Source organism: Mustela nivalis (assembly GCF_964662115.1).
Source record: "Mustela nivalis genome assembly, chromosome: 5".
In the NCBI taxonomy this organism is placed as follows: domain Eukaryota; kingdom Metazoa; phylum Chordata; class Mammalia; order Carnivora; family Mustelidae; genus Mustela; species Mustela nivalis.
The window spans coordinates 151309939-151327804 of record NC_139024.1 but is presented as its reverse complement, the minus strand read 5'-3'; the positions used below and the strand labels follow the sequence as shown (position 1 = coordinate 151327804).

General features: G+C 41.3%; 1 protein-coding gene across 8 annotated transcripts in view; it reads right to left on the bottom strand.

Moving 5' to 3' along the window:
- CDKAL1 (CDKAL1 threonylcarbamoyladenosine tRNA methylthiotransferase) overlaps nucleotides 1-17866 on the bottom strand; it is a 631102-nt gene that overhangs the window by 101441 nt on the left and 511795 nt on the right. For all 8 annotated transcript variants that reach the window (XR_014311876.1, XM_082730990.1, XM_082730994.1 and 5 more), the window contains one exon: nucleotides 17612-17674. Coding sequence is in view for 7 of the 8 variants with exons in the window: in XM_082730990.1 (XP_082587116.1) it covers nucleotides 17612-17674 (63 nt within the window). In the remaining variant the exon portion in view is untranslated. The remainder of the gene's footprint in view (nucleotides 1-17611; nucleotides 17675-17866) is intronic.

Below are 17866 nucleotides of genomic sequence, written 5' to 3'. Positions count from 1 at the left end.
CTTCCAAGTCTCAGTGACAAAGAGAAAATCCTGAAAGCAGCTCAGGACAAGAGGTAACATACAATGGTAGAAATATTAGATTGACAGCAGACTTATCCACAGAGACCTGGCAGGCCAGAAAGGACCGGCATGATATATTCAGAGCACTAGAAGAGAAAAAATATGCAGCCAAGAATACTATATCCAGCTAGGCTATCATTCAAAATAGAAGGAGAGATAAAAAGCTTCCAAGACACACAAACATTAAAAGAATTTGCAAACACCAAACCAGCCCTACAGGAAATACTGAAAGGGGGTCCTCTAAGCAAAGAGAGAGTCTAAAAATAATAGACCAGAAAGGATCAGAGAAAATATACAGTAATAGTCACCTTACGGGCAATAAAATGGCACTAAATTCTTATCTTTCAGTAGTCACCCTGAATGTAAATGGGCTAAATAACCCAATCAAAAAACACAGGGTATCAGAATGGATAAAAAAATAAGACCCATTGATATGCTGTCTGAGAGAAACTCATTTTTGACCCAAAGACACTTCCAGATTTAAAGTGAGGGGGTGGAAAACAATTTACCATGCCAGTGAACATGAAAAGAAAGTTGGGGTGGCAATCCTTATAACAGATAAATTAGATTTTAAGCCAAAAACTCTAATAAGAGATGAGGAAGGACACTATATCATACTTAAATGATCTGTCCAACAGAAGTTCTAACAATTATAAATATCTATGCCCCTATTGTGGGAATAGCCAATTACATAAACCAATTAATAATAAAGTCAAAGAAACACATCGACAATAATACAATAATAGTAGGAGACTTTAACATCCCCCTCACTGGAATGCACAGATCATCTGAGCAAAAGATCAACAAGGAAATAAAGGCCTTAAATGACACACTGGACCAGATGGATATCACAGATATATTCAGAACATTCCATCCCAAAGCAAAAGAATACATATTTTTCTCAAGTGCACACGGAACATTCTCTAGAATTGATCAGATCCTGGGTCAGAAATCAGGTCTCAACTGGTCCAAAAGATTGGGATCATTCCTTGCATATTTTCAGACCACAATGCTCTGAAGCTAGAACTCAATCACAAGGGGAAAGTTGGAATGAACTCAAATACATGGAGGTTAAGAGCATCCTACTAAAGAATGAATGGGTCAACCAGGAAATTAAAGAATTGAAAAAATTCGTGGAAACAAATGGAAATAAAAACATAACTGTTCAAAAGCCTTGGGACATAGCAATGGCAGTCCTGAGAGGAAAGTATACAGTGATACAAGCATTTCGGAAAAAACAAAAAGGTCTCAAGTATACAACCTAATCCTATACCTAAAGGAGCTGAAGAAAGAACAGCAAAGAAAGCCTAAACTCAGTAGGAGAAGAGGAATAATAAAAATCAGAGCAGAAATCAGTGAAATAGAAACCAAAAGAATAATAGAGCAAATCAATGAAACTAGGAGCTGGTTCTTTGAAACAGTTAATAAGTTTGATAAACCCCTGGCCAGATGTATCAAAAGGAAAAGACAAAGGACCCAAATAAATAAAATCATGAATGAAAGAGTAGAAATCACAACCAACACTAAAGAAATACAAACAATTACAAGAAAATATTATGAGCAACTATATGCCAGCAAATTTGACAATCTGAAAGAAATGGATGCATTCCTAGAGACATATAAACTACCAATACTGAACCAGGAAGAAATAGAAAACCTGAACAGACCCATAACCAATAAGGAGGTGGAAGCTATCATCAAAAATCGCCCAAAAAACAAGAGCCCAGGACCAGTCGGCTTCCCAGGGAAATTCTACAAAACATTTAACGAAGAATTAGTACCTTTCTCATGAAACTGCTCAAAAAAATAGAAATGGAAGAAAACTTCCAATTTCATTTTCTGAGGCCAGTATTACCTTGCTCCCAAAACCAGACAAAGACCTCATCAAAAAGAATTACAGACCAATATCCTTGATGAACACGGATGTAAAAATTCTCACCAAAATACTAGCCAGTAGGGTCCAATAGTACATTAAATGGATTTTTCACCATGACCAAGTGGAATTTATTCCTGAGCTGCAAGTTTGGTTCAACATCCTCAAATCAATCAATGTGATACAATACACTAATAAAAGAAAGAAAAAGAACCATTTGATATTCTCAATAGATGCTGAAAAAGCATTTGACAAAGTACAGCATCCTTTCTTGATTAAAACCCTTCAAAGTGTGTAGGGATAAAGGGTACATACCTCAGAATCATAAAAACCATGTATGAAAAACCCACAGTGAATATCATACTCAATAGGGAAAAACTGCGAGCTTTTACTGTAAGTTCAGGAACCCGGCAGGGATGTCCACTATCACCACTGCTATGCAACATAGTACTAGAAGTCCTAACCTCAGCAATTAGGCAACAAAAAGAAAAAAAAGGCATCTGAATTGGCAAAGAAGAAGTCAAACTCTCACTCTTTGCAGATGATATGGTACTTTATGTGGAAAACCCAAAAGACTCCATTCTAAAACTGCTAGAACTTATACAAGAATTTGGTAAAGTGTCAGGATATAAAATCAATGTACAGAAATCAGTTGCATTTCTATACACCAACAGCAAGATAGAAGAAAGAGAAATTAAGGACTTAATCTCATTTACAATTGTACACAAAACTATAGAGTACCTAGGAATAAACCTAACCAAAGAGGTAAAGAATCTGTACTAAGGAAACTATAAAGTACTCATGAAAGAAATTGAGGAAGACACAAAGAATTGGAAAAACATTCCATGCTCATGGGTTGGAAGAACAAATAGTGTGAAAATGTTGATGCTACTAAAGCAATCTACACATTGAATGCAATCCCTATCAAAATACCATCAATGTTTTTCAAAGAAATGGAACAAATAATCCTAAATTTTATATGGAAGCAGAAAAGACCTCGAATAGCCAAGGAATGTTGAAAAAGAAAGCTGAAGTTGATGGCATCACAATTCCAGACTTCAAGCTCTATTACAAAGGTGTAATCTTCAAGACAGTATAGTACTGGCATAAAAACAGAAACATAGATCATTGGAACAGAATAGAGAGCCCAGAGAGCCCTCAACTCTATGGTTAACTAATCCTGGACAAAGCAGGAAAGAATATCCAATGGAAGAAATACAGTCTCTTCAACAGATGGTGTTGGGGAAATTGGACAGCCACATGCAGAAAAATGAAACTGGACCATATCCTTAGACCACACACATAAGTAGACTCCAAACAGATGAAAGACCTCAATGTGAGACAGGAATCCATCAAAATCCTTGAGGAGAATACAGGCAGCAACTTCTTCCCAGAAACATCGCCAAAGGCAAGGGAAGCAAGGACAAAAATGAACTACTGGGACTTCATCAAGATCAAAAGCTTTTGCACAGCAAAGGAAAGAGTCAACAAAACCAAAAGACAACTGACAGAATGGGAGAAGATACTCATAAATGACATGTCAGTTAAAGGGATAGTATCCAAAAATCTATAAACAACTTAACCAATCGCAACACCCAAAGAACAAATAATCCAATCAAGAAATAGGCAGAAGACATGAACAGACATTTCTGCAAAGAAGACATCCAGCTGGCCAACAGACATAGGAAAAAGTGTTCAGCATCACTCAGCATCAGGGAAATATAAATCAAAACCACAATGGCTAAAATTAACAAGTCAGGAAATGACAGGTGTTGGTGAGGATGTGGAGAAAGGGGAACCCTCCTACACCATTGGTGGGAATGCAAGCTGGTGCAGTCACTCTAGAAAACAGTATGGAGGTTCCTCAAGTAGTTGAAAATAGAGCTATCCCACGACCCAGCAAACACACTACTGGGTATTTACCCTAACAATACAAATGTAGTGATCCAAAGGGGCACGTGCACCCGAATGTTTGTAGCAGCAATGTCCACAATAGCCACACTATGGAAAGAGCCTAGATGTCCATTCACGCATCAACAAATGAATAGATAAGGAAGATGTAATAAACACGCACACACACACTTATGTATATACATCAATGGAATACTATGCAGCCATCAAAAGAAATGAAATCTTGTCATTTGCAACAATGTGGATGGCACTAGAGGGTATTATGCTGAGCAAAATAAATCAATCAGAGAAAGACAACTGTCATACGATCTCTCTGATATGAGGAATTTGAGAGGCAGGGTGGGGCGTCATGGGGGGCAGGGAAGGAAAAAATGAAACAAGATGGGATCAGGAGGGACACAAACTATAAGAGACTCTTAATCTCAGGAAACAAACTGAGGGTTCCTGGGGTGGGGGAAGGATGGGGTGGCTGGGTGATGGACACCGGGGAGGGTATGTGTTATGGTGAGTGCTGTGAAATGTGTAAGCCTGATGATTCACAGACCTGTACCCATGAGGCAAATAACACATTATACGTCAATAAAAATAAAAAAAAAAAAAACAGACAAAATCCCTGCTTGTATTCTAATAAGTATAAATTTGCATTAATAACAATAATGATAACAGGGCCATCTTCTGAGAATGTCTTATATGCTGGGTCCTAGTATTGTCACTGACATTTTAATACCTATAATACATAGCTATTATAATATATATTATATACATATTATATATGTTATATTATATATGCAGAAGCAGGCCTGAAGTCGAGCTGCCTTTCGCAGCTTGACTATATTATATATATACATTATGTGTATGTATATATACATATATATGATATATGATATATATGATATAATATATGATATATAATATATATAATAGCAGCATATATATACTATATATATAATATGTTATATATTATATATATATATAATTATAATAACTATAATTTTACTAAAAGAACAAGAATTCATTGAGTACTTACTATGTACTGGGTACTCTTCCAGAAGCCTTCCACTTCACCCTTATGATGGTCCTATAAAGCAGATACTAGCAAATTTCACTAATTCTAAAATGTGTATTTCTTGACATTTTTGCACTTCTTGGTTTGAGATGTGTCTTCTAAATGAAATGGTGTCTTCTAAGATGGTGTCTCGACATTATAATGAGCAATGCTGCTTTCCTTCCTCAGTATTATATAAATTAAGGGCAAGACTTATAATTAATAGTGTTTCAGAGTCTATGAAATACATTATTCTTCTCATTTTATGGAGGAAACAGAGGTAAAGAAAACTTAAGTATCTTGGCAAGGTCACACAGCACGGCAAGGTCAAGATAGCAATGTAAATTGAAGACCAAATTATTCTTTGTAACTAAGAGGAGAAGATTTTAAAAGTTAGTTGACACAGCGTGTAGGAGAGGGTGTGAGGAAATGCTATTTTACCTTGAGGGTGGGAATGTATTCTGGAACATCTCATTTGGTGGGTAACCTGCTATCCTTGTGATTTAAAACGCACTCACCTATGATACAGTCATTCTACTTCTAGAAATTTATCATACGGTTGATAGTTACACAGACATGAAAGGACACGTTCGTGAGATTATACACCGCAGCATTATCTGTAAGATTAGAAGATCAGAAGCTACCCGAAGATCCATCAGTACGAGTCTAGTTAGATATGGCCAATACCTGGTACAGAACACATCCATTTACTTTTTCAAAAAGGGATGAGGTAGTTCTTTATGTACTGGTTGAAATCATCTCCAAGACGTGCAATTGTATGAAAGAGGAAATGTAAGAATTTGTATCTATGTTAATATGTGAATAAAAAAGCAAGTGTCTATATAAAACACAGATAGGTATGTGCTTACGTAGGTAAAAATAACCCTAGAAATAAACACATAAAACCAGAAACAGTGGTTGCTTCTGGAGAAGTGAACAAGGGTCTGTAAGGGTGAGGAGGAGGCTTTCTTTGATACAGTAGTAAGCGTTCTGTTACTGACTTTATAATAAAAAACGGAGAACTTAGTACCCTCGCCCACAGCTGTGGCCATTACTCCTGGAATATTCCAACTATGTAGTGACAGGGGCAGAGCCTCAAACCAGGAATTAAGACACTGGGTTTTAACCCTGTATCCTTGGGATGATGGGTAAGTGCTTTTGTATAGTTATGTTGGCAGATCAAAAGAGAAGTAAAATACACTTCATATATACAACACGTTAAATTCTGATCCGGAATCTGGGGTCTTTCCTTGGAGAGGGGAAAAACAAAGCAAGATGTGATCTCCGTCCTGCAGACACCCAGAGTGCAGCAGGATGGAACAGTTAGGCCAATAATAATACTTAACAGAGCAAAGTAAGAAAATGCAGTATTTGCTGCCATCTCCCTCTACTGCCCCGCTGGATTATGAGCATCTTAGCCCCGTCACTGTGCCTGTCCTCCAGGGAAAAACTCACATTTATTGGATGGAGCTGAATTCTCAGAGCACGACAAGTCAAGTAATAAAGGCATACGTGCGTCAGAGTGGTAGTGTGAGATCAATTTTCCTGGGGCATCTGAAAAGGGGAAATGAAACTGAATTCGGAAGGATGAATTCAGCAGGACACAGGAACCTGTTCTCACCTACGCAGTGGAAATGGGATGGGGGTGAGGTAGGATTGCAGGAACTCTAACGGCGTTCCCAGCTCTACAGTTACGACTGTATAATCGGAGGGTGGACCACTGTGTCCAGCCATCAGTGACTAGCTCCAGTGGAAGGGAAGTACCAGGACTCAAGACCCCACATCAAGACCCCAAGGAGACACATTATGGAGGGCAAAAGGCAAGAATATTTAAGAAACAGTGGAGAAATGCAAGAAGACATGAATGCCCAGGATGGACAAGGGAAGGTAATCAGCCTGCACCTAGAGACAACCGAAAACAAGAGAGCGTGAAAAAGGCCTAGGAGGATGGGGTCAAATGGGATCAAATGAAACCTTAACCCGCGACAACTTAAAATTTTAAATTAGATCAGAAAAACAAAGTGTTGATAAGAAATAGTGAGGGGTAAAGACAAACAAGCAGCTTTAAAATCATCCCCCCTCAAAAGAAAAGAATCTTAAACAGAATTAGAGATCTGTTTTATGCATGGTAGCTGGATTATTATACTTTATGGTAATTAAAAATGGATAGTCTCCTTTCTTACCCATGTGTGTTCCATACATTAGCTAAATTAAAAAGAACTTGAGTTTTTAGAACTCTCTTGTTTTTATTTGACACGTGTGCCTTTAAAATATCTCCGGAATTCTGAAAGGCACCCCAAGGTAGTGTTGAATAATGGAAAATATTAGCAGTCATTAGAAGAAGCTAGTTAACTTTTTTTTTTTTCCCCCAGATGCTAAAATTCCAGTTTTCCAATTTCAGGATTAGAGTGTTAATGCATACACGAGAAAAACACCACAGATGCTAACTGTAATCCCGTCTTCTTAATGTTGCGCAAAAACCCGAGAGAGAGTGAATTATTGGCCCATGGAAATACTTGCATTTCACTGTTTTTGGCCAAAAGAATTCTGGAAATCGTGCAAGTCTGACTCTGTATCGCGGGTTGGTAATCATATGAGAGGGGCGCACAGACCGAGGCCTTTCAGCCACTGTTAATGATGGGCTGAGGAAGACACAGGCCAGGCCTGGGGAGCCCATTCCGCAAACAGCATCAACCCACAGCCCACCAATCACAGGACTCTGGACAGTCTTAAAACTTGAGCAGTAGAGCTAAGAAGAGAGAGAGAGAGAGAGAAAAGAAAAGCAGAATGAGCTTCCTCATTCCTCCAGTGACTCTACATTACTTGCGACGAGCACCACCAGCATTAATGTTTCTCTGTACATCTCAACAGAAATAACTTCAGCTACGAAGAAGTCATTAATTATGTTTTATGGATAAAATATACTGCCGAGAAACAAAGTGTGCTTTTCAGGGGGGAAATGAAAATTCTTATTCCTTGAAAGTAAGGTATGGGTATGTTTTAATTTAACTTCTGTTTGTGTCTTCCAAGCAATTTCCCAGACGGATTTCCCAGGGTAAAATGCTGTTATAAGATTTTAGAGAACTAAGGTCAAATGAGTAAGTTGTTTTTTTCTTCTTTTTAAGATTTTAGTTATTTATTTCATAGAGACACAGCCAGAGAGGGAACACAAGCAGTGAGGAGGGAGAGAGAGAAGCAGGCTTCCCACTGAGCAAGGAGCCTGATGTGGGACTAGATCCCAGAACCTGGGATCATGACCTGAGCCGAAAGCAGATACTTAACAACTGAGCCACCCACGCGTCCCTTATCTTCTTTTTCTATTTAAGAGTTTATTTAAATCCTAGTTAGTTAACATACAGTGTCATGCTAGCTTCAGGTGTACAATACAGTGACTCAACACTTGCCAACATCACAAGTACCCTCCTTCGTCCCCATCCACCCACCCACCTCCCTTCCGGCAGGTTCTATCTTCTTTTTCTTTTTCTTTCTTTCTTTTTTTTAAAGACTTCATTTATTTGAAGGAGAGAGAGAGAAAGAGAAAATAAGCATGGAGGAGGGGCAGAGGAAGAGGGAGAAACAGGCTCCCCACTGAGCAAGGAGCCCAATGCAGGGCTCAGTCTCAGAACCTGGGAGCATGACCTGATTGGAAGGCAGACGCTTAACAGACTGAGCCACCCAGGTGTCCTAGTTCTCTCTTCTTTTTTTTTTTTTTTTTTTAAAGGTTTTATTTATTTGACAGAGAGAGAGAGAGAGAGAAATGACAAGCAGGCAGAGAGGCAGGCAGAGAAAGAGGGGGACGCAGACTCCCCGCTGGGCAGTGAGCCCAACGTGGGGCTCGATCCCAGGACCCTGAGATCATGACCTGAGCCAAAGGCAGAGGCTTAACCCACTGAGCCACCCAGGCGCCCCTAGTTCTCTCTTCTTAATTAAAAATATCTGTCATAGGCGTCCGTCTTTGAGAGGAGGCCAGGCATGGTATACAAATAAGGATGGGATGAGGAGGAGGAGCAAATATTCTTACGTCCATAGCACCAAATGCAGGAGAGGTTTTAAAATCATTTTTTAAAAATTTCCTTCCATTTTGGGATTTTCTTTACTTTTCATCTTTCTGTCTCAATTTGCCAAAGTGAACTATGTCATACCCGTGCAGCCTGGGTTGCCGGATAAAAAGAACACACCCAGGTGCCTATTAATTTTAGATGAATGAATAAATTTTCAGTATATCTACGTCCTACTATTGTGTGGGACTTAATTCATATAAAAAAATGCTCACTGTTTAGCTGAAATTTAAATTTAACTGGGTGCGCTCTGTTTTTATTTGTCCATTCTGGCAACCCTAGCATACCGACTAGCTACTAAGCCAGACACAAGTGTTGTCCCAGTGGTAGTGGGAAAGGCCGGTAAGCGGTCGTGCACAGTGCTGATGAGACACAGACAGGCTTGGGACAGGGTGCAGAGACTGATGACGGAGGATAGGCAGGGTGACTGGTGGAACAGAGTGGCGCAAGCCCAGGGTGGCTGTAGGGCACCTTCAGCTCCTGATACAATGCTGTTCCTCTCCCTGCCCTCGGCTCACTTCCACCCTGTGCTGGTGAATTTCGTAGCTGCGGTACGCAAGCAATGGCAGGAAAAACGGAGACTCCTTCAGGTTTGAGAAGTAATTTGAAAACATAGTAACTGCCGTATCTACGTAGATGTTCTTTTGATTATTTTTGATCAATACTCTTATTATCAATACTTTTATTGCATGTTGGCAAAGCTTCTTCCCCTATTACTAAGATTTCTAAGAGTGCTTGGGTGGGGAGGTGGAGGGGAGAGAGTCATCTACTAACTATGACGTTCTTACCCCCAGGTCCAGGAAACTTCCCAATTTCTGCATCATGACCCCGCCTGCCCATAAAAGGTAGCCACAGTGCCAGTTGGGGTCTGGATAAGCGGCCCAGGACGCCATCCTCCTTGCTTCTAAGCTGCTCTGCCACTGTTTTCCCATGCCGACGTGTCACGGCTTCAGATGATTTTCTCCTCAACCTTTCTCAGTGGTTTAGACTCTGCCTTACCCTATTTCTCTGGCTCGGACACCTCCTACCCTGTTGGTCCCGAAGAAGGCAGGCAGGAGTGTGGGAAGGCAAGATGGGGAACAGAGCGCGGGCCAGCCTGATCTGTTGGTCTCTGGTCATACTCGCCCTGACGTCCATCCAGCTTTACTCAACACATCTCGGCCCCAGGCTGATGGTCAATCAGCCAGCTGGGCCCCGGACACTGGGGGTCAGGGCGGTGGTTTTCAGGGTCTGGCCTGGCTGCTTTACTGTCTGCTTCACCAGGAGCTCAGTCCACAGACTCCTCGATGCTCCTCCCCTGCTTCTGACTTTGGTCCCTTTCATTCTGTCTCGCACTTCGTTCTCCCTACAGCTCACCTACCTAGAATTTGACTAGGAAGTGGTGGGGGCCGGGGGGAGAGGCAGGGGAAGAAGGGTCACTTTGGCCATGACCTTAAGGGTCAGTCCACCTTTTATTAGAGCATCTTACACGGTGACTCTTCAGCTACTCCTGGTACCAGGGTGATGAGCCTGGACTCGAGCCTGACTGCTCTGTAACTTACAGGCTCTGTGACCCTGAGCAGTCAGAGGGTCTCCCGGGTCTGTCTCCTCACTTGTAAAATAGGGGATAACCCGAGTCCTCATCTTATAGGGTCGGTATGAAGAGTAAAGGACTTCTGCAGGTCTGTGAAGCTTTGGGGATAGTGCCAGTTACATGGTGTGCACTCTATACCTGAATAATAATAATAATAACAACAACAATACTAAAAGGTCCCCTCAGATTCCATTCTCTTTGTCAGTCCTCAGGGTGACTGGCAAAGCTGGCATCCGCCGGGCTGGGATCTGTGTCTGCCCTTTCGCCTCCTTCCGTATCCCCCGTCCTTGCGGTTCGGGTCACATCATAAACTAACGTGTAAAAAAAATGTTTGGGTTTTAGATCGATGTCATTTTAGAAGGAAAAGAGAAACATACAGAGATACAGTGGCAAAGCGACGCTCCAGGAAAGCTGTTGAGTTAGACGACTTGAATCACTCGCTGGGGAGGGTTAGATATGAAGACGCCGCCTTTGGGTCAGGCTGGCACAGATCAGGAAGCAGAAGGGTAGCCAGACGCATTCACTGCTGAAGGAAAACCCCGCTGAGCCACGTCTGCACCTCGCTAATGGCTCTAGGATCCCCTTGAGAGGGAAGACATTTTAACAAACGGGGGCGCAGAGTTCTAGTGGGATGTGCTTTAGAGACGCGCTTTGCTTTGAGGCTGAGTTCATCGTTCGGCTTTAGGGTAGAGATCATGGGATGTGAACGGGGGTTTACTCCTTCCTGAAGTATTCACTTCCCCGTGCCTCGCGGCTCTACAACAGTAAGCAACTCGACCAACTGGGCATTTATCCAGTCGTTCCTGATACTTAGCAACACCTCCCCTCACCCTTTTTTGAAAAGATTTTATTTATTTATTTGACAGAGATCACAAGTAGGCAGACAGGCAGGCAGAGAGAGAGGAGGAAGGAGGCTCTCTGCTGAGCAGAGAGCCCAATGCGGGGCTCGATCCCACGACCCTGGGATCATGACCTGAGTCAAAGGCAGAGGCTTTAACCTGCTGAGCCATTCAGGCAGCCCAGCCGCTTTCTAAACATTTTTTGGTCTTTGCCAAAGATTGAGAAGAGAGTGGCATGCACAAATGGCTTTGGACAAGCTGTGCGAAGCGTGGCATCAACACGCCGAGTCAATAACTTGTCTCTCTGCCCGCACGCGCCGTGCGGATCTGGCTATGGTAAAGCGCCGCATCCGTTAAAAACCGAATGTGCTATTTCCAGACAGCAGATAGCTCGAACAGGGCCAGCAGGCCGGGATCCAAATTCCCATCTCCCCTCGGGAGGAACCACTCAAACCGCTCTGTTGCGACATGTCCCTCCCCGCGCAGGGGATGACGACGGCTTGACCATACTGCGGCTGCCTCGGCACTGAGTCGAATGACCGTTATTCTCCAAGCGGAGAGAGCCGGGTAGAGGGACTTCTGTTATCTTAAATCACCAGACAAATCCGACTGATGGAGAAATGTAGATCAATACAGGATCTCTAATGCGAAACTGCCCCTTTCGTCCCAGGTAGGACATATGTATTTATGGGACTCAATGCCACAGGGACTACAGCCTCTCAGGGAAGGGAGGGTGGTGGCATATCCCATGACTTTTTTCCCCCAAGACTTTAAAAATAAACTTTTGCTGTATGCTTCTGTCTACATAAAGCCACAGACAATATTTTTTTTACATTTTTTTATTAAATCATATTTCACGGCGCACAGGGAGGCATGAATTCCCAGATGTGTTTGTATTAATAGCAGAGTTTAAGGTAGCCTTAGGAAGTGTGGGTTATGCAAATACAAGTCGGTATTTTTTGTACATTTAATATCACACTTAAAAATGCACTGTACCGATAAGTTAGTTATAATTCTTCTACTAAAGTTATGCCTAGCATACTCTTTAAGATAAAAATGTCGTGTACTTTGATGTTTTTTACAGTATCTAATAATACAAAAAAGTAATTTGGGGAAATATGGATTCTCTGCTCATTTTTTCTGCCCGCAAACAGTATTTTGTCCTTTACCCAACTATGTTCAACCCCTCTTACTATTTTCTCTGTTATTAAACCACATTCTACAGTAATACTTCATTCATCCAACCTTAAAAAAAAACAGCTATTCCTAAGTTTCCAAGATAAATAATACCTATCCTTAAAATAGCAATATTTCTAAAAATAGACCATACACATCTCTACTATCCTCAAACATCTGCCTCTTCATGTAATTCAGGGCCAATTATTTTACTCCGGGACTGCAAAAATGGGTAGGGATCTTTAGGTATTTGGGTCCAAATTAAGTGGTCCTGGGTAGCGGCACTTCTGAGTTCCTTTGTTGATGACTTAGCGTCTTTATGGCCTTGGCCTTGCCCTCCTTTTAGCCTGCTGCCAGTTTTTAATGGAGCTCTGGCTTCTGGAAGCCATAACCACCCTCTTTGTAGCTGCTGCTGGGGTGGATTATTTTGGGGGAAGCCAGACATGTACGCCTGTTAGAAGTATTCTTTTTAAAAATGGACTGCTTGTGGATGGGGGACTTGAAGAAGTAACGAGGTGGGGGAGAGAATTAAACTGTGGGGTGGACAGGCTGGGCCCTGGCTGGCGGGTGGGCAGGCTTTGAGCCGGGTTTCAGGCGCAGAGACTCCCGCACAGAAGGCCCCTGGCTGTGTAAAGCACTGATGTCGGTCTCCTATCTGCTTGTATGGTAACTCATACACAGCTGCTTGTGGGGGCACCTAGGAATTTGTGTACAGCTCAGCTGATGTATGTCTGTGTTGATAGAAAAACTCTTAAAATAACACTAGTCACCAAAAAACAAACAAACAAACAAACAAACAAACCCCAAAAAAGCCAAAAAGGAAAAGCCACTTCCACCAACATGGCTTTACAGTACTGTTTCTTCTCTCACATGTGTTTATGTATTGATGTCCATGAATGTAGAAAATTCTGAAATAATAACAGTCATTCCAAGAACATGAGATGTTCACTTTATAAAATATAGAAACTGTAACAGTAACCCATTTAAGACTCACTTTTAATGGTGGAATATATAAAAAGTTACACAGAATAACTGTTTAGAGACTAAACTATCCAGATATTAAAAACCACCACAGACTGAAACAGAATTGTGTACTTTTTCTTCCAATTTTCATGTTTTATAGCTTTTTAACGTTAGCAGATGATAAACATCTGTGTTTAGCTAATAAACTGAGATTTCCCCCCTGAACACATAACTCTGATAAAAACCTAACAAGAAAGAAAAAAGGAGGGTATGGAAGGAAATAAAGAGGGAGAGAGAGAGACATCTTTTCTATGCACGGCAATACTTCTTTCGGACCAAAGACAGCACATGCTAATAAGCAGAGTTTTAATAAAAACTGTTCTAATTATAGCCCTGCTCTGCTTACCCGTAACTTATCCAAAGAAAAAAATTCAACTCCAGATACATGGAAGGGTTCTGGACCTGTAACCTTTCCTGGTAGTTAGGACGACGTGTTTTCAGAAATTACAAGCTATGTTTATTATGTGTTTATTAAAATAACAGAGGACAGCATACAGAGCACAAAATAAAACCAAATTACCTGCTGCCTTGGATTCTCTTTACCAATGTTCCCTTTTATGAGGACAGAAAAATGGGAATTGGCTTTCATCAAGCCATTCTCTGTAAGTCTGTATTACAAGAACTGGAAATAGTTTTTTGTTTTGTTTTTTCAAATGGTCATGGAACCAGAGATAACACTGCAAAATGAAATTCTTCCCATCTCCAGCCAAATTTGTCTTAGAGTATAAAAAATAAATCAGGTAATTTCCTTAAGACTAATTCAGAGTGCACATTTTGCTCTAAGCTTTATTTGCTTTCTGCAACAGCTGTTAAGAGAAACCCAACTGACCATTTACAACGTAAACAGTGGCTTCCAAGGACGATCAAGAAACACACCTGGCCTCACTCAAACACCACTGGTGTGTTTAACCCGGTGACGCTCCTGTGCCTGGGGTCAGGCAAGAGCAATCTTGGCTGGGCCGGGGGAGTTGCGGAGGAGAAAAGAGCAAACACAGCTGACTCACCGGGAAGAGAACGGTTGGACTATCCTTTGTAATTACCACTGTTTTAACAGTTTCTAGCAGGCCGGGCTATCATTTCAGTGACCCACTATAATTTGGGATGAAACCCTGGGAAATGATGCCAGCTTTAGAACAGAAGCTGCGTTTCTGAGTTGACTCAGCATAAGGAACCCACTGAAATGCTGAGTGTTCCTTCTTTGGTATAACTTTATGTCAAGGGAAAAATTAACGATAAAAGGAATCTAGCTAGAGAGGAAACGAATACCACAATGTTCAATCCCAGGAACATTTCCATCCAAGTTAACAACAACAACAAAAAAAGGAAAATATGCAGAATAGCATGATGAACCCCCATAAACTCATCATTCAGTTTCATTCATCATTGACACATAGCCAGTCTGATTTTACTGTATCCTATCCACTCTCTGCCTTGCATTCTTTTTTTTTCCTTTTTTTAAAAGATTTTATTTATTTATTTGACAGAGATCACAAGTAGGCAGAGAGGCAGGCAGAGAGAGAGGAGGAAGCATGCTCCCTGCTGAGCAGAGAGCCCGATGCCGGGCTGCATCCCAGGACCCTGAGATCATGACCTGAACTGAAGGCAGAGGCTTTAACCCACTGAGCCACCCAGGCGCCCCACATACTTTTTTAAAAAGCACGTCGCAGACAGCCTATATTTTATTTTATATAAGCTTTCATTTATAACATGTATATATTTAATTCGAAGATCACTACAGAGATCTTACCAAGCACGAGATACTTAAGCCAACTCTAACCACATCTTATACAAAACATTCTATGTTAAAACCTATCTGCTTAGAAAGCTAATTTGTTTAATATAATTAGGTACTTAAAATGACAAAGTAACTTGAATCATGAGCTCCTTGTTGTATTTTATTTATGGGGGAGGTGGGGGATGATTCTAAGACTGAGAGAGCAGTGTCTGTTCCTCAGCCCCTGTGGTGCTAGTCATTATGGACACGGACCAAGAGCAGGAAAGGTTGACAGTGACCCAATGGGACGTGTCTGGATGGAGCTGGAGAAAGGGGCAGGAGCTGCCTGGCAACTTTCCCCTTTTCCGTCCCTACACATGCAGAATGAAGTAGAATGCCAACAGGCCAAACCTTTGGAACTTCAAAAATCACTCACCAAGCAGTCCAGCTCTTTACAATAATTTATTACCGATCCTGAAGCAAAGATCAAAAGGAACTCCGACTAGCACTTATACTCAACTCCTCATTGCCCAATGACTAATTTGTAGAGGAATGAAGTCTTCACAAGGGAAGCCAAAATAATCTGAGGTGACTTTGATACAATGCCACAAAGGATATGAAGAGGAAGCCGGTAGGAGCTGCAAATGGCTAAGTTCCATTAAGAGTTCTAATAAAAGAGTAATGGAATTTCCCTTAACTGTGAATCAAAAAATGTTAGAAGTGGGCAAAATTTACACAAGTCGGGCAAGACCTTTGATTTGTCAAAGCCTTTTGTTGTTCCTGAATGTTGACTTTAGCCATTGCTGCATATCTGTTAATTAAATTAAATGGCTTCATCTAAAACACTACAACTCTCCTATCAGGAATCCGGCCAGCCTCCTTCCCTTTGCTGGCATGTTCCTTATCTGCCGGCACCTTCTCTCTCTACCGTCAGGCATTACTGGCTCTCCTGATCTCTTTCAAACAAATTGCCATATTCTGCAAAGGGACTGCAGAAAAACGCAACATGAAATATTTTTAGTACTAGAGATTGCCATGGTCACATGAAGCATAAACACCGCTTTCACAAATTGTTGGTGCCTGAAGTCAATTGGTCACTACAGAAACACTAGAAGCTACTGAAAATCTTTCAACTTCTATGAACAACTGGCACAGTTTTTTCCTCCTGAATCCAGACATCTCCGTAATTCTCAACTGAGGAAAATAGTTTTCACACTACTTATGTTGGCTAGTTAAAAAATCCCCACCACATGTCTCCTTGTAAATTCACAGACCAAGATTGAAGTTTATATTAGCATTTCAAGTGTGCAAATTTTTTGTTCGCTTCTGAAATCACCTCGAATTAACAGATTTCCTGGAACCTTTACATGATGCGGAAGTGGTGCGGGAGCCTCGGGAACCCTGTAATATATTTCCCCACGATGATGTGGTGGTGAGAGTTTTCTTTTAAGACAGTCAGGTGTGCGTGCGTGTGTGTTTTTAAAGAGCTCTTATACAAATAGATGGTGAAATGCTTACAAGTAAAAAGTTGTCTGGGGATTCTTCAAATACAGGGAGTGAAGAGCGTGGGGTACAAATGAAGCAACATGGGCCATAGGTCCTTCAAGATGGGGGACAAATACGTGGGGTCTCGGCACTATCTGGTTGGTCTTCTGTGGGGCAAAACTTTTGGAAGTGGGCATTTCAGGTATTATGCTATATACTGCTCTTTCTTTGGGATTTTATTCAGAGAAAATACCTCTGTTAGGAGCAATGGAAAGCCAAAGAGCTGGTAATGCCTATCTCAACTGTCTTTACCAATTCAAAAGTTAAGTTCATTTCTTCAGCGTTTGGAAAGAAAAAAACCAACCAGGTAAATAACACCCCCAAATCTATTTTTGCCTCGTCTTTGAGATTTCAGGGACAACGTGTAACTGGATTTTAATGTGAATAAGACGTAATTATTTCAGTTCAGAAATGAAGATTTTTTGACTTCTTTAGCAGAGATAAACTGCTGACAAATTAAAATGGAAATACAGGGCGCCTGGGTGGCTCGGTGGGTTGGGCCGCTGCCTTCGGCTCAGGTCATGATCTCAGGGTCCTGGGATCGAGTCCCGCATTGGGCTCTCTGCTCAGCAGGGGGCCTGCTTCCATCTCTCTCTCTCTGCCTGCCTCTCCATCTACTTGTGATTTCTCTCTTTCAAATAAATAAATAAAATCTTAAAAAAAAATAAATTTTAAAAAATGGAAATACAAATGTAATTGGAAAACGTACTTCAAAATCACTATCCACTGGCGGGAACTGTGCTCTATGTTCAGAAAGACTTGAATCCAACACACGAATAACACGTTTCTCTTACCTTGTGATCGTACGGACTATAAGAATGGAACACCCGGGAAAGGTCTTTCGTTCTCTGTTTTTTCTGTGGAAGAAAACACAAACATGTGAGTTGACAGGTGACAAAAACACACACGTGCATAAGTATCTAAATGTCTGTCTGTCTATGTATCTCTCTGTCTACCTATCCACCTGCATGAAGACATTGTTTAGAGGTTCTTCCTTGTGCAGAGTGAGGGACTACAGTGCCAGTCTGGGATACGGGGTTGCAATCAGA